The sequence below is a fragment of the Hyperoodon ampullatus genome, assembly GCF_949752795.1.
Source record: "Hyperoodon ampullatus genome assembly, chromosome: 9".
Taxonomy (NCBI): domain Eukaryota; kingdom Metazoa; phylum Chordata; class Mammalia; order Artiodactyla; family Ziphiidae; genus Hyperoodon; species Hyperoodon ampullatus.
Genome location: NC_136922.1, coordinates 41,189,577 through 41,217,455, shown reverse-complemented (window position 1 = coordinate 41,217,455; position 27,879 = coordinate 41,189,577). Strand labels below are relative to the sequence as shown.

At 35.5% G+C, this 27,879-nt stretch overlaps 1 protein-coding gene across 6 annotated transcripts in view; it reads right to left on the bottom strand.

Annotated features, from left to right (window-relative positions):
* Nucleotides 1–27,879, bottom strand: part of DGKB (diacylglycerol kinase beta) — a gene marked incomplete at both ends in the record, with an annotated part of 651,556 nt that overhangs the window by 474,903 nt on the left and 148,774 nt on the right. For all 6 annotated transcript variants that reach the window (XM_079711689.1, XM_079711690.1, XM_079711693.1 and 3 more), the window contains 4 exons: nucleotides 14,656–14,754; nucleotides 24,960–25,076; nucleotides 25,159–25,247; nucleotides 27,618–27,735. In XM_079711689.1, coding sequence (XP_079567815.1) covers nucleotides 14,656–14,754; nucleotides 24,960–25,076; nucleotides 25,159–25,247; nucleotides 27,618–27,735 — 423 coding nt within the window. The remainder of the gene's footprint in view (nucleotides 1–14,655; nucleotides 14,755–24,959; nucleotides 25,077–25,158; nucleotides 25,248–27,617; nucleotides 27,736–27,879) is intronic.

Genomic DNA, 27,879 nt, shown 5'->3' with positions numbered 1-27,879 from the left:
TCTCCAGGGAGCACCACCTATCCTGCAGGAGGCCACAGCTAATAAACGACTGATACGGGTTACAAAATGCCAGCCCCTTGTTTTAAGTTGAGAAAAATCCTATGGTATGATTTTGTTCCAGAGCCCCCAAGGTTTAGGCCAAGGCTTAAACTCTCTCTGTGACCACTTCTTTGCTCAAAGCCTGCCTCTTTCCTCTTCTGCTTCCTCCTCCCTTAAAGATTTTCTTTTTTTAATAAAGAAACATTCCTCTCTTTATATATCACACATAACTAAATCCCCGGTTCATGTTCTACTCCTTGGGAATCCAACTAAAAAGAGTGCCATTGGATTTAGGATGGATGGCCAGAATAGTTTTAGACTCATTTTACAGTCAGAAATTACAATAATGTGGGTTGAAGAGGAAGGAAGAAATTTGACGCAGTGAAGGTATCTTTACACCTGCATATACTTATGGCTACATTAAGAGGCAGGCAAAGACCACATCATACACAAATATGGAAAATAACACTGTACAGGAGAAAGAACAATTCTTCTTCTGGTATGGGTTCTTTGACAGACAAGTAACTAGGGGTATAGAAAGAGAAGTTCAAGCGCTGGACTCAAATTAGAGTGCTGTCAAATGTTACCTAATATGAGCATGTTGGACTACACCTTGTTTGAGTTTTTTCAATTGGAAGCTCACAGATCAGTATATTATTAGATTGTGACTAATGACATAAAGGGAGAAAAGTAGGGAGTTCTAGGAGAGAGAGGGGCAGAAAATGCTCAAATGAAAGAAACTGGAGGAATGTAGGCCTTGGATGACTCAAGGATGTTGGAGAACTGGTAACAAAATGAAATAATTTGAGATGAAATAGGAGTAATGTCATAGGGAATAGAACACTAGGTGATCAGCTGTATTCCTCCAGAATTTGGGTTTCCTTGGGCAAATGAGAAGGAATTGGTGAAAGCTCCTATGAGTATCAGGAACAGAATTTAAAATGATAGATTTTATCATCTAGACTGGATAGCAAGGAGTGGGCATGGAGGTCTCCCACAGAACTAAACTATCCTTATTCCATATAAAGGGAAAACAGGTTGAACTAAGGAATGAACACAGGATTGAGTCAAAAATCACTTCACTATGCATGAAACTGCTGTATGGACAAAAAGTTATATATAAATCAATTCTGGCTCAGGTTTCAAGTGAAATTTGAGAATAGACAAATTATATTTAATAGTAAAACAGAGGAAAGCATGTATCTAAATACTTCATGAGCACCACCATTTCATCTGGAATCATTAAAACCACAAAGGTTACCTTTGCAAGGTAGAATTTATTCTTAAATGTCTAGTGGTGAAGGGACTCATTTTTACGGAACTCAAAATTTAAAACTTAGAAGATATAAATGATATAAAGCATTTATTTCTACTGTAATGAAACCAGATCTGGATATTTGCCCTGCACTAACCCCAGTCTTTCTTTGCGGGGTATAAGCAGAAATACCAACACAAAGGTATACTTGGGAGTTTTTATGACAGTTTGGGGCCATTTGGTCTTACCAATGTTTAATGAGAATAGCCAATTTTGTACATCCTTGCCAACACTGAGTATTATCATTTTAAAAATATTTGCCAAAATGGAAGGAAAAAGTTTATTTCATTTTTCAGTTTGATAGTCTTGAATATTTATAAGCTTTAAGTTTTAAAACTATTTTTTAGTTATTTGCATTAATATTACAAAACAGGACTTTTTTGTTATAATGCTTATGTTTATCTTGATTTGTAAATTTTGGTCTTTACCATTTTCTAAAGAAATTTTTGATTGGTCAAGGCTGTCAACCTTTTATTTCTCTTTTTAGGAAAAAAGATAAAAAGGCCTTCTAAAGGCAAAAATTAAATCTCCAATCCATGTTTGATTTATTTTGGAATAGGTATGAAGCACAATTTATCTTAATTTAGTTTCCCATATGGTTATACAGTAATCTCAACTCCCCTAATCTCCACTAGCCCCTACCAGATTTGATATGCAACCTTCATCATATACCATACCATTATATAGAGTTCAATATGTTTTAGACTCTCTACCAGTTCTTTGTATCTCCTAGAGCCACTATTACATCATTTTGATCACTGTAGCTTTAGTAAACGTATTCTTAAGATTTGTTAAAACAGGTCTTTTCTTACTACTCTTCTTTCTCAGAATTTACGTTTGTGCACATTTATTCTTCCAGGCAAACTCTGGAATAATTTTGTCAAGCAAAAAATATTACATGGAAATTGAATTAAGTAGATGAGCAAATGTGAAGAAATGTAGGTCAACTTGATTTTCTTCAGTGTACTTAGATTTAAGAGAATACTTTTAATTTTTTGTTTAGGGGTAGCAAGGTCTCTTTCCACCTTGTTGTCATTCTCCTTTGCACTATAGGAGATTTTCTTAACCTTCTCCTCCAAATACTGATTCAGTTGTTCTCAATGCTGATCTTTCTCTATGCAGAAACTGATACATTTTAGTTTCTGATAAGGCTTTACTTTTTTCTCTACATTCTTAACCTTCTAGATATCCCTTTCAAATCAGTATACTGTGAAAGGGATGTTTTCTTTAGTATTCTTGGTCATGTAAATTTATTAACATTTTCATCTTCTTGCTGCAATGAATCTTCATGTATGACATCCTTCTAACTTTTAACTGCTATGCATGTTTCTTTGTTTTCTTGTTGCAGAATTATTACTATCTTATTTTGGCAATAGGTACTTATTTACACTAAAACGCACTTTGGCCATAAGCCATCAGTCTGCATGACAGTTGTTATAAAAAAGCAAAACCAAAGGAAACAAGTGCTATACCAATTATAGCAATATTATTGAAGTGTAGTCCCGTACCAATACAATTTCACATAGAAGAAATTAATCTCTGATCTTATAATAACAGTAACAAGAAAAAAGTGTTCCTCTAAATGAATGGTTTGTTTTTAAGTTGTGAGTCTTCGCAACTTAAAACAATTGTCAAGCCAATATTCCCCCCCTTTTCCAAAGGCTACTAAGAAACTCAGGGACAAATTTGCAAACCACCTCTGTCAACTTTTTAGGATACTGTGATATGAATTTCTAAGTCTAACTTAATTTTGGCACAAACTTATTATGTTTTATATTGCTGCTTATTGTATATTCACATAAGCTGCCTTGAAGATTGTTGGTAATAAGTTGTAGAGTAACAATTCACTAATAGATAATCTTGCATCCTCACTTTTGAATCAGACACATATATGATATTCTTTTTTTTGTTTGAGTCTATTTTATAGATTTTAAATTTTGAATATCTTTAATCCTTCTTTAGATAATGCTTATTTTTGTCTACATGTTTTAGATCTCTATCAGATTTTCACTTAGCTGAACTTCCAGTTTATGTCATATTAGCCTTTTGTTTTTGACCTTCTGTAAATCATGACAAAACCAAGAAAGTACATGTTTCTTTCCTTAAAAAAGGATACAGCAACATTTTAAGCATAAATTATCATAGAAACTTGTAGGAATATTTTTTAGCCCTATTAAAAAATAAACTAAAACTTCTATTTAGAGTCCTAAAAATAGAATTCTACCATATTCATTAGGTAAAAAAGTATCATTAACCATGATATATGAACTTTTTCTTTTATATTAGATCCTGCTTATAGGTATACATATTCTATATAACATAGCCTAGGTTAGCATAAAGATAGGTTATAAACCAATAAAACCAATCTAATTAAGACAATGTAACAGATAAATGGTTCATCTCACAATGCAGATGATGGAATCATCACTTAGTGATGCTGGGGCATTGTCAGATTTCTTTTACTATGTGCCTTTAAAGTATATGTACATGGGGCTTCCCTGGTGGCGCAGTGGTTGAGCATCCGCCTGCCGATGCAGGGGACACGGGTTCGTGCCCCGGTCCGGGAAGATCCCACATGCCGTGGAGCGGCTGGGCCCGTGAGCCATGGCCACTCAGCCTGCGCGTCCGGAGCCTGTGCTCCGCAACAGGAGAGGCCACAGCGGTGAGAGGCCCACATACCGCAAAAAAAAAATAATAATAAAATAAAGTATATGTACATGGAAGACTATGCCCAACCAAAATGGATCTACACATATTTTATAAACATTACCGCTCTATAGTGCTGAATATATCCTTCATTGGATTTTGAAGAAGAAAATGATAGACAAAAAAATAGAAGAACATTCAGAATTTAATTCTACATACTTAAAAAAAATAAATAAAAAGCAGGTATTCTTTATGTATAATACCACGAAATTGAGTCTGAGTTAGAGTTTCAAAATATGGGGAAGAAATGAGATTCTTTCTTGCCTATCATTACTCTGATGACAATTATGAATTGATCTATAATGAATATTAATTAAATGAATATTAAGTAATGACATTGATGAAACATTATTGAGCACTGACAATGTGCTTTATCCCACTCTTTAGACAAAAAAGAAAATTGCATAGGCACAAACCCATGGTACCTTACATAAAGAATTTTCAAGAAAATAGATGACTTCAGTTACTATGGTTAAGGTTAAAGAGGTAAATGGAAAAGAAGGGTGAAGCAGCTGAAATGGATGTTAAATAAAACCTGAAGCTCAGTGCAGCAAGTCACAACCTTAGCCAACTGTTCACACCTCTCCACCAGGCTCTCCTCACTTCTGGGAGCTCTCTAACTAGTTCAGGAAATAAGGTTACTGAGAATTCAATATCCAACTCTCAGAATTACAGAGAATTCGAATATCTCCCTCCCTCTTTTAATTAGCTGATGTTTGGTATTGAAGTTGTCATTATTAACTGTTGCTGGTTAGGGTTAAGTGAAAGATAAGACAGGAAGAGGCCATAATCCTTGGACCGTGAGAAAGAAATGCATGCTATACTTCCACTCTCTAACAGGCCCCTGACATCACTGAGGAGTAAACACATGCTTGAAGGAAAGATTTAACATACTCTATGCTATTTAAGACTTACCATATCTACGATGAATAATTTAGTAGAATTCTTATAATAGTGGAAGAGCAAGCAAGATCGGAAGAAGAGGAAAAGTTAATGTAGACATATGGTTCTCTGAGGGTGTTATACCTAGAGATACATAGATTGCTGCTTCAGCAACACCATCACTTGGCCAAGTTTACAGAGTTACAGTAAAGAAGAGAGAGAGGTAGAACTGGAACCATTTGAATCAGATCTAAAGACTACGTTTAAAATTTATATTTTCTCAATAGTTTTGTTTTCCTTTCTCCGAGCTAACAAGTTTTATCATTTATCTTGCTGGTGTTCTTAAAGATTAATTTAAGGTAATATAGGGTATTATAATAAGAGAAAGTATTCCAGGAAGAACACACCACAATTGGTCCAAAAGAAGCACAATGCTGAACATATTCTTTGTTTTATATCACTTCCTGCCAATGAGCACTATATTTATTGTATATTCTGATAATATTATGTCTGTTTAAAAGTAAGATAAAATAATCCCACCAAATTAGTTTTTTAAATGTTTAAATAATTAATAGTTTACTGTAAAACTAAATTTTGGCTTTAGGATTCATTTCAAGCACTGTGTTCCTGATTTGGAGATGTGTTTATAGTACAGAAAGAACTAAACAACTGTGAAATCTGACTCATTTGAACAACCAAATAAGTACATTTTGGGAAAAAATGATACTTTCCAGTATAGATAAGAGAGTAACTTGGGGAAGCCACTCTTCATAAAGATGTTCACTAAGGTGTTATTTATGAGATTAAAATAAGGAATTGCAAACATGCTAAATATAAACACTGTTTCAACTGAATTATAATATCTTCAACTAATGAGATATTATGCAGCCATTAATAGTGATGTTACATAGTATATAGAAATACATAAGCACTTAATGATATCAGTTTAAATGTAAAAATACGGTGTCACATGATATGTCAAGTTTAATTACAAAAATGCCAAAATATACATTTAAAAATCAAGAGGCAAACTTTAATAGTGGTTCTATTTATACATTAATAATGGTTCCTATATAACTGTTTTAGAGATTTTTAAATGTTTTCCTTTTCAATTTATATTGTTTTTATAAATTTTATTTAATAAATGCATAGTTCTCTTTTAATAAAGGGTTAAAATTCACTTTCTGGTTCAACATAATGCTTACAATAGTAGTAATATTAGATGATATCGACTGAGAACTTACTATATTTAGGCATAGTTCTAAGAAATTTTCATGAATTAATTCACTTAATTCCATTTTCCAAATGGAATGCATAAGAACAAAATGTTAATAACTTGCTTCATGTCGTAAAACTAGTGAAAAAGCCAGGGCTCAAAAACAGACAGTATACTGCTAGCATTAATTGGGTTGAACCAATTCACTCTCACACTTGCAAAGTATGAACAATCTGATTGCTTCCTGTCCTTTCCAACCTTAGGATTTTTAATTATCTTAATCATCCTGATGGGTGTGTAGTTTTATCTCTTGAGATTTAAATATGCACTTTCCTGACAAGTAAAGATGGTGAGCATATATTCATATGTTTATAGGTGATTTCTGTATATATATTTTATTCAAATGTTTCTTTAGATCTTTTGCCCTTTTGAATTAGATTGTTTGTTGCTTATCATTGGTTTATGTAAATTATCTTTATATTCTGGACACAAATCATTTGTCACCAGGCTGTAACCACTTGAAATAATTTGCCTACAAATCCAGAGTTCATGTTAGAAACTTAAGTTTCTGGTCTCTGTCCTTTCTGGCTATCACCATCCCAAGCTTACTTCTGCTTTCTTTCTCTTCAATTGATCTTCCATACTTCACTTCTAAAACTTTTCATTGGGGTCTCTGGAAACTTTGCTCAAAACAAACAAATTATCCTCTTTCTTTCTAAGTCACTGCCACTACCTCTATAACACTTCCGAGGTTGCTCATTCTCTCAAACATCACTTGTTCTATTTTTTTGATCGTTTTGTGTTTGCCTGTTTTTGTATTGTTTTTTATGGACTAGCTTGGCTTTGCATTAAAATCATCATTCTTCCAGCCCCAAAGTAGAAACTCTTATCATTTGAGACTCATGGAATCTAATAGTTCTCCCCTCTATTCTTATTCATTACTGTGATACAGCAACCTGTCCACCAAGACCCTGTAATTATCCCAGGTGGTTTTATGGACGAGATGAAACAGACCATACCCAGAGTTCCTTGACCTCCTAACACCTAGCGAACCTCCTCTCTGCACACCAGCTGAGCCACCCAGATCCATGGCTGCATAATGGACTTTACCATCCTCTGCAACTAATCTATTCTGGAATCACATCAAACCCTAATATTCTGCTCTCTGCTACAATCTTCTCTCCTGTTTCCCTCATTTTCTTCCTTTGTTGGTGTTTTCTGATTATTTGCTTCACAACCCAGTAATTATATTCTCATATCTTCTCTGCTCCCTGCTTTAAATTTATTGTAATTCATACTGCTAGCCGAATTATCTTTCTAAAACACAAATCTGATCATGCAATCTCTTATTTATACTGGATAAAGCCCAAATCCTTGACAAGAAAGGTCAGGCTTTTCACCATCTCAGACCTTGTCTTGCCTGTCTCTCCACACCTCACCTTTACTCATAAGACTTAATAAACATTTTGCTGTTTCAAGATCTCACTCTGTACTCTCTTATTTCTGAGACTATTCATATAAAGTTCACTTTGTATTTGTTGGCCAAATCCTTGTTTTATTCAAGATTCAGCTCAGGCATCATATCTTCAAGAAAGTTTTCATTTACTCATTGAATTACACTCAGGATAGATGAAGATTCTCTTCACTAAAGCCTCAGTAAGTTAATATTTACCTCACCATAATATGTAACCTGCCTGCCCGTCTTGCCCAACAGACTCGAAATTACAGTAACTAAAAGAACTGTTCTTATCTGAATTTTTAGCTCCAGTGACTTTAATAAAAGCCAATGGAAGGAAGGAAGAAAGAAATAAAGAAGGAAAGAGAAGGAAAAAACAGAAGGAAACTGGCACTGCAGATATTGTAAATAAAAATAATGTACATTGATTATCAGTAATGATCTTAAAAATTCTTTAAAGGCAGAGTCATAACAGTTATATGAAGAGTGGATACTTAAATGTAAAAAACCCACGTTTAAAGTAATCAACATTACATGATCCCTGTATTTTATCAACTTTACTAATATATGTTGATGTAGAAAATTATTAATAATTAACCCCTTATTTACAGACTAGAACCTTGCTTTTAAATTATAATGTAAAATGATTATTTTATAAAAAGAAAACTAAATCACAGAGCTAAATATAATAGAAATGATTTTAATGATGATCTGCTTTTGCTGTTCAAATATAAAATTTAAAAAGCTACTTCTTCATGAGACATCTCAAGTATTCATTTGTTGACAGTAACAGAATTAATTGAATAAAAGCCTAACCCAAATTGAAGAATCAGTATAAAAACACGTGTAATCACAGAGACCCAGTTAGCCTGATAATTAAAAAAATACATAAAATTTATAATGAATGTAAGACTACACCATAGCTCTAGAGAAGTTGATCAAATATACAGCTTCCACTATAAAATTATTCTGAGACTCAGAGGGACTCTATCTAGCTTATTTCATTGATTTCTGGAAACTAAAAAAGTTATGTATTAACAAAAATAGTTTTAAAGTACTAAATGAGGCTAAATTTTTTTAAATTTTACTAAATTTTTCTTATAGTGAAGAAAAATTTATGAAAAGGAAAACAATAGACATAGATTAGCACACAGAAATAAACACACATCCCATCATCATATTCAAATGTCAGTATAAACTGAACTCTACTCTTCTTAAGGATAGAAGATAAAACATGATAGTAATAAGGCTCATAGGGTTCGAAAGATAACAGACCATGATCAACAGAGCAGAGAGGGACTTCTGTTAGGTAATGAAGGCATCTCCAAAAACATACCTTTTTTGTTACAACGAGGGAACTTCATATAATTTTTTTAAAGCCTTTCAGTGCAGGTTGATGACATAATGGTGAGTCCAAATTTAATTAAAGCAAATCTGTGAGGGACTAACACAACATGGACCAAGTCTATCTTGAGTTAGGGGTAAAACTTGGAACATAAAGAAGTGGGCAAACTGCATGCTCATCAGGTCATGTTTTATGTGAAACTGTTACAATTTTTTGCGTTGATATTTGATTGGGATTGGACAGCAGAGATTTCTGAGTGTGATCCAAAACAAGAATCAGGAATGCATTTTTGATGGAGTCCATCAAAGGCAGAACATCTGTTTTGACAATCAAGTGGTAAAGGTTAATGGCCTTTTCTGGAAATTAAGTTGTTGATCAACAGTCCTGACTGACTGCATTAGATTCACTTTCCACTTGTTTGGAGGTGGGATGAGCTATGCAATACCTTTGTAAACAGTACAGAATTATCTTCAATATGGCAGTAAATAGACTGTGGTTCCAATCATTTTTTGCTGGAAAGGTCTCAAAGAGAGCATTATAAGTACCTAAACATGGTCACAAAGAATCTTGATAAATTTTAAGCAATGAAGCTTTTTGTGATAGTATTCTCAAAATATACTAGAAGCCAACTGCAACTCCAGAAATCGTGATTATATTTGATGTATAGAATCACTGATTACATTTCTATTTTAATTTCAGAGTAGTTGGTTTTAATCCATTTTTATGGCTATAAGCACCATCAACACAAATTATTTGTGGAATCCTATTTAATTATTTGTGGAATCCTATTTTAGTGCATGCTTATAAAAGCATGTCATCAGTGCAAAGAAGATGCTGACCTTGCTAATCTTCATAACAGGTGAGCACGTACATATTGAATCATTAAAATTAATAAGTGTTGAGGAGGGATTGAGGGCTGAAAAGAGAGGTACAGAAATTTTAAACAATAAATAAATAAAAATAATACCTGAAGAGATGTTCTAAAATATAAGGAGACTGCTGCTATGGACCTAGACCTTGTAGTGTGTCATTAAAATGCTTCAACCAGCAAAAAGGGATCTGTAATGAGTTTATATTGCTCATTGAATGACCAATTCCTGACCACAGGGTCAAAAGCAAGGGATAAAAAACTTCAATAAAATCTTATGTCTTAAGTTCTTCATTTCATATTTTCTAGAATGAGCTAGAAATGATGTTGATGACCACTTTGCAATAATTGAGTTTGAAACTCACCTGTTCTTCTTAGAGAACGTGATCATGAAAAACTCATATTATTTCTGAGGACTAACTATTTTCCTTCTATAAAAATTTAAAAATTTACAGCAGGTGATACAGTGTGAAATCATTCCTGGGAAGTTAATGAGAGTTCACAAATTGAAAAGCCTCCGAGCCCATCAGTTGTAGCATATTAAGCAATTTTGTGTGCAAAACAACTTTATTAATTTGTTTAAAGTTTTAGTATTTAAACAGTTAATGAGTTTAAGAGTCAATGTACTTATTCCATGATTGGAAAGTAAACTTTAATTTCTACTTAGCAAGGCAGCAGGTAAAGTGATTTAGGCTAATTTATTGACATGTACAAAACCACAAGGACTTCAAAGAGCAGGTGTACTTAGAGAATTACAAGTAGTTCAAATCCTTGATTGTAGTGTGTAAGGTGGTGTGTGAGGGATTAGACGGGTTGATCCAGTTAAAGAGCCTTGTTTACCATGCTAGAGAGTTTGGCATTGATTTAAAATACTTTAAATATTTAAGAAGGAAAATATTTTATTGTATTTTTGAAAGTGGATCCAGGGAGTAGTATCGAGAATGCAAAGAAAAGAGGAAATTCAGAGATTATGCTATTAGTACTAAGAGAATTCTGGAGAACAATTTTTGGGTGACATATGAGACAGTTACAGTTGGGCTGAAGAAAAGAGAAAGAACATCAGAATAGGCTGTCTAATGATTAAGTTGATATTCAAGATGAGGCACCAATTATAATTCTTAGGTTTCTGGCTTGCGAAAGTTGGGGAATGAAGGTTCTAGATAAGGCAAATAGGAGAAGGCCTATATTGGGATTTGGAGAAAGGGCAGAAATGATGAGCTCAGGGTATAAGCTCTGGAATGATCGTTCTTGGGTTCCAGTACTGAATTGTCACTTCATAGCCATGTGACATAGGAAATTACTTAATCTGTTTCTCAGTTTCCTCGTAGGTAAAATAGAGATAGTTACAATATTTACCTTATGGTGCCGCTGTGATTATTAAATTAATTCATGCAAATCATTACCAATGACTGCAAACCCTTCATAAGTTCAACTGTTTGTTACCTCACTCATTCTTGTAACTTGACACCAATAACCTTGATTCCAACAACCTTTTTGTGTGTGTGTGTGTGGTACGCGGGCCTCTCACTGTTGTGGCCTCTCCCACTGCGGAGCACAAGCTCTGGACGCGCAGGCTCAGCGGCCATGGCTCAGGGGCCCAGCTGCTCCACGGCACGTGGGATCTTCCTGGACTGGGGCATGAACCCGTGTCCCCTGCATTGGCAAGCGGACTCTCAACCACTGCACCACCAGGGAAACCCCCCAACAATCTTTGATTCCATTGCAATCCACAATGTATTTTCCTAACAACCCTTACTCTTCATGTCCTTACTTCCTTGTTTCCCAGCTTAATTTCCATGGCCAGTCCCTAAAATTACTCCTTTGCTCATACTCTCAACTCCTTTGCTTCTCTCTCATTTCATCATATTGGGCAAAACACAGTCTCATTAAGGCTGCCTCATGCCTATTCTACTCCCAGGCCTAGAACGTAACTGGAGAAATATGACTGAATATGACCAGAGAAATATACCCATCCAAGCGTACCGATCTTCTTCTAAATCCACAGTTATTAACAGGAAGAGACCTTCCATTATTCCCTGGCAATCATACGGTATTTCTTGAGACACGTAGCTCCCACTCTCCCAGGTGACTCATGTGTAACTTATTCCTGATCCTCAAAACTCTCATACCATCTTTGCTCTTAGCAATGACCTACCTTCCTACTTTTCTAAGAAAATCTAAGTGTCATCTTTTTTCCATTGTTACCCCCTGAACACACCAGTTAGATTGATTGTTCTTTTAAACATGTAAGTCAGATCACTCTCTCTTTTGGTCAAAAGCCTCTAATGGCTTCCAACTTCTTTTACAAGGATAGCTAAAGACCTTAGCATAGCCTAAATTGTCCTACACATATGAAAATCTTAAGACATATTTCACCTTCTCTACTAGTATTCCCCCTGCAGAATGAGGCCCAGTCACTAATTTCTTTGATGCACTTCAGCTATGTCAGGCTTCCCCTGCCTCTGAGTCTTTGCTTGTCCTTCTTTGGTGACTCCTCTGTCTACAAAGTTCTGTCCCCAGAGAGCCACATCGATGACTCCCTCACATTCCTCAACTATTTACTCAATTATTTCTTTGGTGAACTCTTAACTACTTCTTTTATAATTGTAGTTCCAGCATTTCTTCTCTTCTTTTCCTACTTTAATTTTGTCCTTTAAGCTTTACATACCACCAGTAATTTAATATAACCAGGTACTAAATACTGTACTTATTGCTTTATTTATTGCCTATTCCACTCCACCGGAATGAAGACTCTATGAAGGCAAAGATTTGATTTGGGTTTTTACTGTTCTTCCTTCTACTGTTAATACTACTGGGTACATACTAGACATTCAATAAATACTTTTTGAATGGATTAATATATTTAGCATAGTAGCTGCTATAGTATATGTGCTCAGTAAATAAGTTACTGTGATTACTTATAATAATGATAACATATCAGGCATGTAAACAACATGGAACCTCCAGGTTGCAGCACTTGAGATTCAGGAGGAGGAACTTGATATAAATTAATACAGTAATGAAATAAATAAATAAACAAGATCCCGCTGGGAAAAATGTTAAGAGCAGAAAGCTGTGGCATGTGAGGGCAGGGCGTACGGATGAGGCAACATGGGGCAGGTTGAAATCTTGAAAGCTAGGAAAGATATTAAAAGGAAGTATCCAGAGAAGCAGAAGAAGAATAAGGAGACGATAGTATAATCAGTGTCAAGGTAAGGTAGACACTCATGAGAGAAGAGGTGGTTAGCAGTGCCTAACACTTCAGAGTACATAGTACCAAGGAAATGATAACACAGCAAATGTCGAGATACAAATCATGATAAATACTGTAGGAAGATTTAATGAGTGAAAATAAATCTTCAGAATCAAAAGTATCTACAAAAGCAATGAAAGAGTTTGCAAGATTGTTAGAGACAGGACTATTTATTTAACCCATGTTCTTTACCTTTGATTCTCTCAAAGAAAGAAAGGATGGAATAACAAAAGAATGTATCTCATGTTTGAACTTATAAGACCAGAGGCTGATATAAGTAGGCCAAAGAAGTAGTCTCATTGAATTGAATAGGGCTTTATACCCAGATAGCTGGATAATAGAATGACATAATAGATTTCTTCTTATAGTTAAAATCTGAGCTCAAGGATGCATCTAAACCAGTAAAATTACTACACTTCTTAAAGAGAATGAAAATATATAAAAATTTCATAAGTTCTTTCTCTTTAAGAAAATACTACAAAAGAACATAATACCAAAATTCATCTAAAATGTATTTTAATATGGCTCTCATTATTTTTAATTAATCTTATTTACTACAGGATGTATAATAAATCTTACATGAAGAAAGGAAATTTAGAATTAGCTACTGCTCTCCTCAGCTCCATGGAGGTATTTACTTCTGCTTTATATTTGCAGTTTGAGAAGAGAGTTTTAATTTTTTTAAATAAAGGAATTTAGATACAACCAGCATTTTACAGATAATTACAAAATGAATCATAAGTGGGCGCAAATTGAGTAATTTGATTAATTTCTAAGTTGACCTTTAGAAAAGTATTTGTCTAACATTTCTTACTTGTTGTATTTTTATTATATCAAACTGAAGTTCCAGCTAGTTAACTTCCATGTTGTTTTAAAAAAATGAGAACTGCGTTATAGATATGATAGTTTGTTTTGTAAAATAACTGTTTCACTTTAGAAGCAATTTGGATTTTGAAATGTAATATGAATATTATCTTTGAATAGTTGCTTCTCTTTCTATCAAGATTTGTTCTTTTCAGGATTACCTCACTTACACATTTTGCCATTATATATTTATTAAATCAAGGAATTATTTTGCAGGTAAATTTATTGTTCACTAATAAAAATAAAATACACCTAATGGCAGTGCGTAACTCTCTTCAAGGTGTGTGTCCTCATTCTAAGTAGCCTCTGACTTAGGTGAAAGACCTCCCGACTGCAGATACATAATGTGCATCTCCAGCAAAATTGTCCATAAGAATAACTTCATTATTCTGGGAAGCCAGATCTAGAAAACATGTAAAATGTGGAAGTGTTCTGCCCATACAATTTCTGGTAACTACAGCATGACTAAGTGATAAAACCTGAGTCAGCTTCAGTTACAGCATACCTTACTAAGACGTTTATTGTGCCATGAAGGAAAAAGGAAATATAGTGGGCAAAGGGGTATTTTCTGAAGCCATGAGGTATTTTAGGTCTATTGAGTTCTGCCTTGATCAATGGGAAAATGATCTCTGGAAGCATTGAGTGGTAGAGTATACCAGTTAGTCACAGACACCCCAAGTTACAGCAGAATGATGAGAAGGAAAAACTCACCAGTACCACTGGACAAATTGTTGTAGGTGGTAAAATATGGTCCTTCAAAGGTCCGCAGTCACATTCAGGTTTCAGATGAGAAGCACATTTATTATGCAGCTAGGAAAGGAGAAAGAGGACACTATCAAATTTTGCATGGCGACAGCAAACATGAAGCAGATTATATTTCGCCCAAGATATAGCAAATATATTTAAAGAATTACAAGAACAAACCAACAGGATCATAAAGGGATTCATACTACATTTGCCCTTATATGTATTCTACCTTAAATAAACTGTTTAGCAACTTCCGTGACCCAGCCTATATATTTTCCAATTCTCAGAAATGTTTATATTAGAAATGTGCTTTAGGTTTTCTACCAAAAAGCCTGATTTCTTTGACAAACACACATTATTGTCCATTACAGTCCTTCCTTGGCTTATCTGTTAGCATAATCTTGAAACTACTATGCACTGTGGATGCTTTTTTTTTTTTTTTGACCCTCCTGTTTTCTCAAAGTCATTCCAAAGTGCACAGCTCAGTATGGGGCATAATTGATCCCATCATTAGTTTTAACTTTCTAATTCAATATGTAAATGTAACCAGAGATTCATCTCAGTAGGAGCAGGATATAAATATAAGAAGACGATTATGATTATAAAAATTTATCTTTATATTTATCAGCTCTACATTAAGTATGTGTATAATCATGTAACATGTTATTTCCTTTTCTACATGTAAAAATCTAAGCTGATATTTTTGTCAACCTTGTCACAAGTTTAAATTAAGGTGTTATAACATAGTATATTAAATAGTGATTTTTTAAAAAATTGAGATGATAATTCTTATTGGAACCATACAGAATTGCTAAAGTAGTAGTTGTTTAAAGGTATCTAGGGGTATATCTGCCCCCTACTCCCTATCAGTTTAATTTAAATATCCATACTTTAGAAAAATGATACATATTAATAAAATAACATCTTGTTCAAAACCAAAAAGGAGCAGCTTCATTTTTCAGTTTTGAACCAAAAGCCACCCCGTTTACGTCATGATTACATTAAATAATTTCCGCAACAAGCCTACCTTTGTAACAGTTAATTAACAACCAACCATAGGAGTCTAATGGGGTTGACAGTATAGCGACAGTATAGCTCACCACTATTGAAGGGGTATTTCTGTTGTCCTTGAATCTAAAACATCTGTCACCTCGTGCCTTGGAGTTAAGGCTACTTGCACAGTAATTAACTCACACTAGGCCACATTACCTGAGATAAAAGTATCTTTACACATTCATCAATAATTAGCAGTTCTGCTTCTCCGTGGCATGTAAACTCCTTTTAAAAAAGTGGTTTAATCTTATCAGGCATTGCTGATCTTTGTCAAGAGGCAGGAGGTATTGAAGATAAAGAAGCAGTTGAAGTCACTCGCAAAATAGGAATAAATTAACAGACACTCACTTGGCAAATGCAAATGCATAGTTTCCTCAAAAGAAAATCAGTGACTGGTTTAAATATATTAATTTATTGGACTTAACTTTCTTAGAATAAATCATGGCCCTGAAATTTTGGATTTAAACAAATAGATTACCAAGTGTTGCAGGTTAAATTGGTCTTTCCCCAATGGATTTCCTAAATCCTAGTACTTGTGAATATGAACTCATTTGGAAATATCTTTGTAGATGTATTCAAGTTCAGTTGAAGTTATACTGAATTAGGTTGGGTCCTAATCCAATGACTGGTGTCCTTATAAGAAGAGAGAAATCTGGACATAAGGAGACAGATATGAAGGGAAGAAAGCCATGTGACAACGGAGGCAGAGATTTGGTGACGGAGCCACAGGCCAAGGGACACCAAGGATCGCGGGCCACTAACAGAATCAGGAAGAGGCGAGGGAGGATTCTTCCTTACAGCCTTCAGAGGGAGCCTGACCCTGCTGACATCTTTATCTCGGGTTTATAGCCTCCAGAACTATGAGAGAATAAATTTCTTTTCTTATTTTGTGGTATTTTGTTATGGCAGCCCGAGGAAATGAATATACCAATCATTATGAAAATTGAACCCAAACCAAAGACAGGCTGTGTGTCTGAAGACTCTTTTGTAATGTAGTGTCACAGAGAAAAAGCTTCTGCTTTTTGATCCTGTACCACCTATTTAAAACTGACAATGCAAGGCTCTACGAAGCCTCTACAAATAGAGAGATGTAAGAAAAAAATTCTGTCTGTACACATTGAGAAAGTACTGATTTTCACTCTTAACTGCAGTTAGTGAAGCTTTACATGCAACTCTGAAGGACAGAGATGCAGGACACTGACCACAGGTACATAAGCTGAGGGCCTCAGCCTCCTCCATGCCTCCATACCATGTGTTTCTAACAATCTACAACTGATATGATAAGGGATGACTAACCTCTCTATACAGTTATTTGAGGGTTACCAGATGTAAGAAAAGATAACATGAATTTAATGACAGCTTTTTGGCATTTAGGCTAGTTTCCCAGCAGGGGAAAAAAAAAGGAACTGAGGACTCAGGTAGAATCACACAGTTGATAAGCCAAACAGAATGTGTGTGTAAAGGGTAACTCTTCGTATTGAGGTTTGAGGGTTTCCGAGCATAGGTACCGGCAAATGGTCCTATGAAATACTGCTCTCTGCAGAGCTAAATAAAACCAGCATGGCATTGTCCAGTTTTATTGTCACGTGGTCCATATTCCTAAGTTTTGTTTGTTTGTTTGTTTGTTTTTTTGGTACGCGGGCCTCTCACTGTTGTGGCCTCTCCCGTTGCGGAGCACAGGCTCTGGATGCACAGGCTCAGCGGCCATGGCTCATGGGCCCAGCCGCTCCGCAGCATGTGGGATCTTCCCGGACCGGGGCACGAACCCGTGTCCCCTGCATCGGCAGGCGGACTCTCAACCACTGCGCCACCAGGGAAGCCCCATATTCCTAAGTTGTGTCTAGGCAGCTGCAAGGCAGAGTCTTTCAAGAACATAGGCATATAGCAGGGTCTACAAGGAGGTCAGTAACCATATCATCATCAGTGAAACAGGGAGACGCAGTGCAAGAAAATTCTCCTCCCCAAGAAGTCTGTATTAACTAATAATGTGCAAGGTACCTTATACTTTTCTGAAGACTGGAGTCTGGCAACTGCTAAATATAGTTGGATGTCCATCAACATCATGAGATTATTTATAACCAGGAGTGTCACACCAGAGGACACCATGTTGGAAAATACTGATCATTCCACAATGTGTATAGCAGGTCTAGTGCATTTATCATACTGCTCAGAGACATACTTGAGGACAAAATATAAAATGTGAAAGCCAATGAGAAAATGCTTATAGTTTCCAGGACTATTTATCAAGATTAAAAGTGAACCTCATTTTTGCTGTGAAACTAAAACTTCTGCATAAAGTCTCTTTTTTAAAAAAGAGCAAATATCAACAAAATAGAAACCATATAATAGAATTTAAAAGGCACTTTCCCCCAAAATTACCCCCAAACGGGTTATGTTCTGTTTCTTGATTAGGTGGTGGCTACACAGGGTGCTCATTTGTGGAAAACTCATTGAGCTCTACCCTTAAGATATTTATACTTTTCTGCATGTATGTTATTTTTCAATAAAATTGTAAAAAGGAAAAAAAAGTGGATATAATCAGCAATAAAAACAAGCTGCTTAAACTGGTCACCATGACATTTTACAGAAAAAGACACAGCACAGCTGAGTCCTTCTCAGTGTCAATAAGATACTGAAGTCTGACAATTGTCTTAAAGATAACCCAGATCCCAAATCAGCAAAAGAGAAAAAGCCTCATCAAGAAGAGAAATAAACTAGAACATTGATGAATCCTGCCTCTTAAATGAAATGGCCAATGAAGCCCCAGAGAAAGGAAATCGTTACCTTTTTAAAAGTGTTTTTATTTTTGTTCACATTTACCTCTGCATTTTTAAAGAGTAAGGCATAACAATCTCAGGTCGTTATTCTATTATATGTACAGAAACGTCCATTCATGTTAAGGGAATCAGTCCCTTATCTAGGAAATTCATAAAATATAAACCAGCTATTCCTGGAAGTGAATTAAATACTTGGAAATAATTTCAGAGTTTATGACAATTTCCAATAGCACCTAATTTAGAGCCAGGTCTATGTTTATTGAAAACAGCTGTCTCAATTTAGGAAGAAAAAGAAAATGTGTGAATGAGTGTGTGTGTGTGTGTGTGTGTGTTTATTGGAGGGAGTTGAGAAAACAGTGAAGGCATTGTATTGAGAAGCAATGTAATCTAAGAAGTCAAAAGGGAGAAAAATAGAAAAAAAATTTTCATAAGAATTTGGAGTCAAAAAAGAAATCATTTTCCTACAGAAAAATGAAGTGACCAGATTTAGAGGAACATTTGCTGGTCTATATACATTTTTTCTCTCTAACATTTTGCCATTTCAGGGTTCTGCCTTAATGCTGGCATTGGCTAAAGCATGAACCTTTCTATTTTAAAGGCATCAGAAACCTTTAAACATTATTGTTAGGAGTTATTATTTTTTTATTTTTTGGTGGGGGTATTTGCCTCACTTTTTTTATTTTTTAACATCTTTATTGGAGTATAATTGCTTTACAATGGTTAGTTTCTGCTGTATAACAAAGTGAATCAGCTATATGTACACATATATCCCCATATCTCCTCTCTCGTGTCTCCCTCCCTCCCACCCTCTCTATCCCACCCATTTAGGTGGTCACAAAGCACCTAGCTGATCTCCCTGTGCTATGAGGCTGCTTCCCACTAGCTATCTATTTTACTTTTGGTAGTGTATATATGTCCATGCCACTCTCTCACTTTGTCCCAGCTTACCCTTCCCCTTCCCCGTGTCCTCAAGTCCATTCTCTAGTAGGTCTGCATCTTTATTCTGTCATACAGAGTGAAGTAAGTCAGAAAGAGAAAAACAAATACCGTATGCTAACACATATATATGGAATCTAAAAAAAAAAAAAAAGAATGGTCATGAAGAACCTAGGGGCAAGACGGGAATAGAAATAAGGAGTTACTATTTTAAAGGAGGTAGGAGCCCTACATGATACCAAAAGTCAATAATCCATAGTCATCGTATAAGCTTTCGTTTGCGAAGCTCAAATGACATGTATCATCCTCCTACCCTGTGAGTGCTGCCTGACCGCGGGTATTTTACCTCAACCGGAGCAAATGATAACATGTTTTAAATACAGGTTTTACATGTCAAGAAAATATGTTCATGGCAGAAATGAACAGGTATAAACAGTGCGATCTTAAGAATCAGAGAACATAAGCAAGAGGAGGAGGAGAGAAGCAATGATGACATTCAGCCCGGCTGATTGAATTATAAAGCCCAGGGGAAATGGTTGCCTAATGTTAGAAGGTAGTTTATATTGTTCTCACTTAGGATTTTTCTGTTTTTATTTTTTAAGTGGTTAGATTTACAAAAGGAGATAAAACCCAGTTCTAAGAGCCTAACATTCTATCTACATAAAGGCAAATAGTATTATATCAAGAAGCCACAGGTTCTGAATAAAAAAGGGGTGCTAAAATGGTTTTTTTATCTTTAAGCATTTGTCTACACTTACTTGTATATTTGATGCAGATTTGAGTATTACAGGATGATTTAAAAAATTTTAAATCATGCATTTAAAATTCACTATTTAGCAGTAAGAAGCACAGTGTTATCAGTCATGAAAGTGAATTATCAAGGACCTCCTCTAAACTCAGCACTCCATCAAGATTTAGGGTTATTAGAAGAAAAATGTGTATACTGGACCCGGAGCTGGATGAGATTCTAGTCTAACAGTGTAGATGACGTTAGCATGCAGACGTGACACTGCTGGACAGCATTTCAGTCTTTCTTTTGGTGTGGAATAAAAGCCTAGAAAGTGTCTAGAAAATGGCAAACATTATTATCAAGGGAAATTTCAAGGAAAATATGGAGCTTAATTTGATTCCTGAGGTATAGTCAAAATTTGAGGTGGGTGCATTCAGGGCAATACTAGAGTAAGCAAAATAGGGGGGAAGCATGGCTTTCCCAGAGGCCTGTCAACAGACATGCTTGGCTACAGCAGGGACTGGGCATACAGGAGACTATTACATACGTCATGTGCTTAGGTTTGGGTCGGATATTTGGAGAAGTGAAAACCAGGTTGAGGCAGGAAGAGGTGAGAGCTGCATTTATTATCACAGGACTATTATAGGTTGCCGAAGGTGGCATATGATAACAAACTAGTATTTTCAGAAGATGACTCTGGAGGTGGTTTGCAGCCTGTGTTATAGGAAAAGTACCTTCTGTTAGGGAGATAAGCCAAGATTTCTGACTCTAATCTAGTTAAGAGGTGCTAAGAGCCTGCACGTGGGCTGTGAATGGTGAAGACAAAAAACTCAAATCTGAGAGAGATAGTTTAAGGGGAAAACTTAAAGTCTCACAGATAGGTTGGATATATGAAATAGAGGTGAAAGACGAGGATAAAAGAGATTGACTTCTATTTCCAATGATTGCAAGCCTGATGTTACCATGTCTGATAGAATACAGTTGGAATAGCTGTTCTTTGTGAACATAAATAAATCAGCTTAGTCTAGGATTTAGTGATATTCGAGACCACATGGTTCTGGGTGCTTTTAGAATATGCAGGTGCTATTCTTAGACTGGGCAACTACAGACCCTTCCAGAATTGAGTAAGAGATGGCATGAGTAACATTCATGGAGTGCCCTCTGTGACCCATGGGATGGGTTTTGTGCCCTCACATGACATTTTAGCTAGTTTTCACTATGATAATAATTGTCCTTCCATAAGGACTAGTATGTATGGGGCCTTCCCTGAACCCATTGACATAGATTTTTTTTAAAAATTCATTTAATTCTTACAAAAATCTTACAAGATAGGTATCATTAAGTCCATTTTACAAATGAGGAAGCTGGCCAAAGCTTTTTACATATTTGGCCCAAGATTGTATAACTACTATCTTACTGGTTGGACAGAGACATTCTTAAGAATCTGGTCAGTCTAACTTATGACTAAGTTAAAACTCAAGCCATTTCCAAAAGTCATATGTACAAAGGAAGTGATGGCATTTGGAAAACCACTGAAATGAAGCCAGGTTTCGTTCTCTTTGTTTCTCTCTGCAATCTATTCCTCACGGACTCCGTTCAGATAGGCCTTACTAAAGCTCAGCTTTGACGGTGCCATATCCCATCACAACTTCTGCTAGTTCTTTGCTATATTAATAGCACTTTCTGGGAAGCATTAAGACATAAGAAAGTAGATTCAGTTTGTTTAAAGGCAATCAGTAGTGTAAGTGTCAGTCAAAAGCAGATCAACTTTATAATAAAATTTTCATACAATAGTTCAGGAAGAAAGTATAGATTATACTAAATACATAAATGTTTGGAGGTAAATATCCTCTGTTTAACCTAGGCAAAAAATCTATAAATTAATAGATATAGTCTTATAATTGCTTAACATTAAAAACCAAAGCAGCACAGAGGCTGAAGTTATTTTTAAGAAGGCTATATATATTCTTCTGGATACATGAGGACTTATATAAAAATATCAAGTCTTGTTTCATGAACCAAACACCCACAGGAACCCCGGAGATCATGGTTTACAGCAAATCAGGCTGAAGTTAGCCAGAAGCCACGGGTCTTGGGAGAGCTTAGTAAGAGGGCAGCCACTTTTTCCTGACTCTGCCTTAAACCCTTCAGTGGTCCCTTGGTTAGCCTGTGTCCTGAGCAGAACTCGGGATTTAAATACATTTACGGCTTATATTGTGCTTTGCTGTAGTGACCAAAGAGTCATCTTCATGTACACTCTGATCTTTTGCTAAGAATAAGGTGTTAGGGGCATGCTGTCTGAACTGAATTAGATATGAAATCCTTAGATTTTAAAAAGCAGAGTTTATCCAGAGGTAGCACCTTCTTTCCTATAAAAGGAAAGGCCTAATTTCTTACAACACTAGGACCAGGATCAAGACCAAATATAAATATGTAACTGGAGAGTGCTTGGGCTAGAAATACAGATTTTGGAGTCACAGATGAGAGGAACCACTAAAACAAAAGAAAGAAAACAAGAAAAACAAAATGGAATATAAAACAAGAAAAAAATTTCAAGATGCCTTGATAATCAATAAGACCGTTAGCAATGGTAACTTTGAGGAGAATGATTCCCATAGAATGAAAAGGGCAGAAGATATACCTCATAGAGGTTAAATGGGGGAAGGAGAAGAGGAGTCAAGTAAAGAAACTTAAAATCTCTAAAAGCTTTTGTATTAGGAAAGGTAGCAATGCATATTTTTATTTATTTTTCCTTAAATTTATTTATTTTTATTTTTGGCTATGAGGGGTCTTCGTTGCTGCATGTGGGCTTTCTCTAGTTGCAGCAAGAAGGGGCTACTCTTCGTTGCGGTGTGCAGGCTCTAGGTGCACGGGCTTCAGTAGTTGTGGCTCACGGGCTCTAGAGCACAGGCTCAGTAGTTGTAGCGCACGGGCTTTGTTGCTCTGTGGCATGTGGGATCTTAACGGGCCAGGGATCGAACCCATGCCTTCTGCATTGGCAGGCAGATTCTTAACCACTGCGCCACCAGGGAAGCCCAGCAATGCATATTTTTAGAGCATTCAAACTTTAAAGACATTGGGTTTTTTTCAAGAAATAAAAATAGGAAAGAAAATAACAGATCTAAAACATTATACTTGAAATGTATGAAGGATGGCAAAATAACTTGAAATACAATGAAGAAATAAATTCTGATATTCTCTAACTTCAGTTTATAGTAAAGATATAACTAATGAAAGATGCACTTTATGGGGAAAGTAAGAGGAACGGGCTCCTACAAGATCAGAAATAAAACCAAAATATTTTTGTAGATGCTTAGCAAGAAGAAAAAAGAAAACTAATATTTTTAAATGGCCCAAATTTAAAAAAAAATGAAATAGCTGTGGTCTCCTTAAAACTGAGAACTCAACATGTTTAAGTAATTTCTATGTGTAATTTAAATCATTGTTAGACGTTTTATTACAATAACCAAACACTTCAAAAAATAAAACTGTCTTTCATAATTGAGGAAATTTCAAATGTAAATATAATTTAACCGAGTAATAGCTGAAAATGATTGAAGAAAATGTTTTCATTTTTAAAAAGTACTTAATTGTACTTTTGAAATGCAACTCACAGTTTGTTTTTCTCATTATCCTATGTGTATGTGTGTGTGTGTGTTTAAGAAAAATTTTTAAATGGCATGTGTGTTGGGGAGGGGTGTTGAGGGGCACTACAGAGAAACGTGTCTGCTTAACTGAAACAACGCTCCCTACTGTTTTATTCCCACAAAAGCAAGAATAATTTGTCCTATAACAAGATGACTCATACACTAGCTGTAAAAAGAAAACACAACCGATGGGGGAAAAAAACCAGCCCCATAAACATTTCTGTACCAAATTGTAAAAATGGCTATTCTTAAAAATGTGCGTTCTAATTAATTTCCAGAAGTACAACATGAAACACCAGAGGTACCATCTAACAACTGCATTTATTCCAGAAGTTACTTGAAGCAACTTTGACAATTAAGCAAACTAGGTAGAGTGCTGAGATTTCCTGGGAAAGACCAAGTGACCTCTTCTTTCTCGATTGTCAATACCATTAGTGACTAGTGTTTACATCCATATCTGTTATCCCTCAATTTATCATTTAACTAAAGGAGCAAGGCAACATCATGTTGTAAAGAAGGGTTAAGTGAGTTCTTAGAAGCATCAAGAACTAAAATATGGACCCACCTGCATCTCTACCTAGTCATGTGGTCATTGATGATTTGCATAGATTTTTCTTGGTCTTAGTGTCCTCACTATAAAATTAAGTCTTTGTACCACATTATTCATTGTTCTACCCTTTTTAAGCCCATAGATTCTATGATTGGAATAAATTTAGAACATGTAGAATAGAAAATTTTACCAGAATAGTGTTTTCGGGCAGAGGGATAGCTGAACTCTACCCAGTCAGTATCCCAGGCTCACTGCCCACCCACAGCCATGATGTCTGGTTACCTTCCTGGCAGCTCCTAGAACTCCATGGAGCACAGATTGAATACCTTATGACAGTATTATCTCTAAGGTTGTCACTAGCTCTAAAATTCTCGATTCTATGAGGACAAATCTGACCTTGACATTTATCCCTTTGGGAGCCAAACATGATATAAGATGCCCCCATGAATTTACGCTAACTTGGACTTAGTCTAAAATTCAGGATGGCCTTCCAGGATAGGACTCATCAGAGAACATGGGATATACCATCTTCATTGTGAGTGAATGCTAGAGATTTATCCTTCAATGTTACTCACTGTGATCTGACACCAAACACAATGCAGTCCTGTCAAGCCCTGGTAACATTTAACCGTTTTGTGGCACTTATCACACTTGGTTGGGCAGTTGCCTTCAACCCAGTAATGATGCATCACCTAGAACACAACAAAAGCACTGTGGTAAAAGGAGGCATCCATAAACACCACTCTGAAAAAGCAAGCATGGCCACACACTTACATCAGTGTTCTTCTTGGACTTTACGTAAGTCTTGATGCAAGAAGGAGGTGCTCTAGCCACACAACGCTCATGGACTGTGTACTTGCAAACTGAAAGGAAACATGTACACAAATTCAGAGCTAATCCTGGTCCTGATTGCAATTTTATACAGAAAGAATGACATTAACAGAAGCTCGTTTCATAGCCACTGCTCCCTAATCAATCCAATCAGCCACATCAAGGAAAAGTCCAACTCGACTGTTTTTACCATGGAATACAAAAGGCCAATTAGTACAGGAAATATTATGCATGTGAAGAACCAAGACTCCTCTATCATGGCAATAGCAGGAAATACTTAATTAAATCAGGACTCACTCAAATTTTTCACAATAATTCCCAGATGACAAACATACTAAAGACAAATTGATGACTGCCAAATGGCTTGGTGTCATTTGCTAGAAGGAAGAGATCTATATTTTACAAAGTATAGGCATGAGAGCAGCTGGCGGGCATGGGAATAAAAGCCCATGAGTTTATGCTATTTTGTCTATTGATTTATCTAAACCTTAAATGGCTGATTAGTCTATTTCCAGAGAATAGATTTCATCATACATGCCAGGCCTTCAGTTAAACTTCATCCTTCATTGCCATCATGGCACTGTTTGTCCAAAAGGAACAACCTTTGCTGGGCAGCATATTGTATATATATATATGCAAAATTTTATATGTATCTGCAAATATGTATAGAAACACATGTACAAACATATATATGTGTGTGTATATAAAATGTATAATGTATATAAAAAAACCAACACGTACACTTTATTGGCATCTTTAAATTACTTCACGGCTTGATTCTCAGTATAACTCAGGGTCATATACAGATATTCTTTAATAAAACACTGGTTTCAAATTAAGAATTCTAAATGCATAAATATATAGAATAAAAATTAAGTAAAAAACAACCAAGTAGCTCTCTCAATATAACAAACATAAATTAACCACTGCATGAAGTTAGAATGAAAATATAATATTTATATAGTAAAACTATTCCCAAATATCCACGTCTCTGATTTCCTTTGGCAACACTGAGGAAGAAAACACAGTTTCTCTTCTCTTCCATATTGGCAATAATGTTGAGTATTACATTTGCCACACTAATCAGTTAAAATTTGTGAGCAAGATTCTCACTCTTATATGATATTGCCCATATTATTTGAGAATTACCATTTTGTTTCATAAGCTCCCATCAATAGAAAGTACCATGAAAAATTATTTTCCTTAAAAATAATAAAACTTTGAAAACAAATTACTTCCTTTGTACATGGAGAATGTTCTGGTATAAATAGCCTTTTAAATGTGGCCACCAGAAACTGCCCTCTAAAGTGGCACGAGGTAATTTTATGTAACTTTACTAAGATCCTTAAACATGTAAGAAATCACTTAAAAGTGTACCTACCATATGGTTTTTAATGTAAAATAAAACATCTGAGAGAAAGTCAACTCCCAAATATGCTACCAAAGAAGCTGTTAGCTAAAAATAATATCTGAAAATTATGTATTATATGGAAGCCAGGTAAAAAATTAGATTTAATATAAATGCACGAAAATGGGATGTGTCTAATAAATTTGACAATTTCAGTAACTCCATACACTGCAGAAAAGGGCGTGGATGGACAACGTGCTGGACCAAGACAAAGTCACACTTTAGTGAGGAGGACTCAGTATTCCCTCTGTTTTAACAGAGGCATCAGGGAATGCAAAAGTTCCTCAGGCATACATGTTGTTTATTTAAAACTTCTTAAGTGCCTTTTATAAATTAATTATTACATATACTACCAGAAAGTACACCATAGAATAAAATAAATATTGTAAATATAAGTGTACCTAAATAAAAATAATGGCCACAATTCATGAACTGGCAACACTTTGGGTTCTAATATCCATTAACCATATATTAGATTTTCTTTGTGATAGAATTAAGAATCACGTGCCTGAGGTATAAGATTAGCTTGTATTCCTTGTGCTTTCTTAGTTTGAATGGAAACTGATAATCAATTATTTTTAAAAGACTGAAAGGAATTATCTCATTATAGGAAGACAATGTGAATAAAGTGATAACTTAGGGAGGGAAAAAAGACAAATATGCATAAGATATAAATATGAGAGACCAATGGATATTTTCATAATACTCCCAGAAGAAATGGGAATCATGAATAAATTAAACTACAGTGGAAAGAAAATGGCTAGTGAATTGGGAAATGTCCTTATTTCTTTTCCAAGGAGAAGGTTTTCCAAAATTGAAGAAAGTTAAAACGAGAGTGATCTAAACCTTCAGAAACATACTTCAGGGAAAGATAAATCATAGGTATGGGAAGGGTCAGGTTATTTCTGAACTCCGTCTACAAATAGGACTATTCCATGAAATCAACCACTCCTCACCAGAGGTGATGACATCCGGGCAAAGCAAACATACTCACAGGAGCAGCAGAGGCCCTGCTTCCCCACGCCGATCAGCATGTTCAAGCAAAGATTGCAGTAGGCAGGTTTGTTAAAGTGCTTGAGTCGCCACACATGCTGTCCGTCATCCTTCACATTCTGCACGGGATGCAAGAGAAAAAGATTTCACTTAATGAAGTAAACAGTGGAATATGTAAGTGCCAATAAAATTCAGAGCTGGACTGAAGCATTTGAAGACAATCTGTTATTTCATCCCTGACTTTCTCCAAGATTGCCACAGAG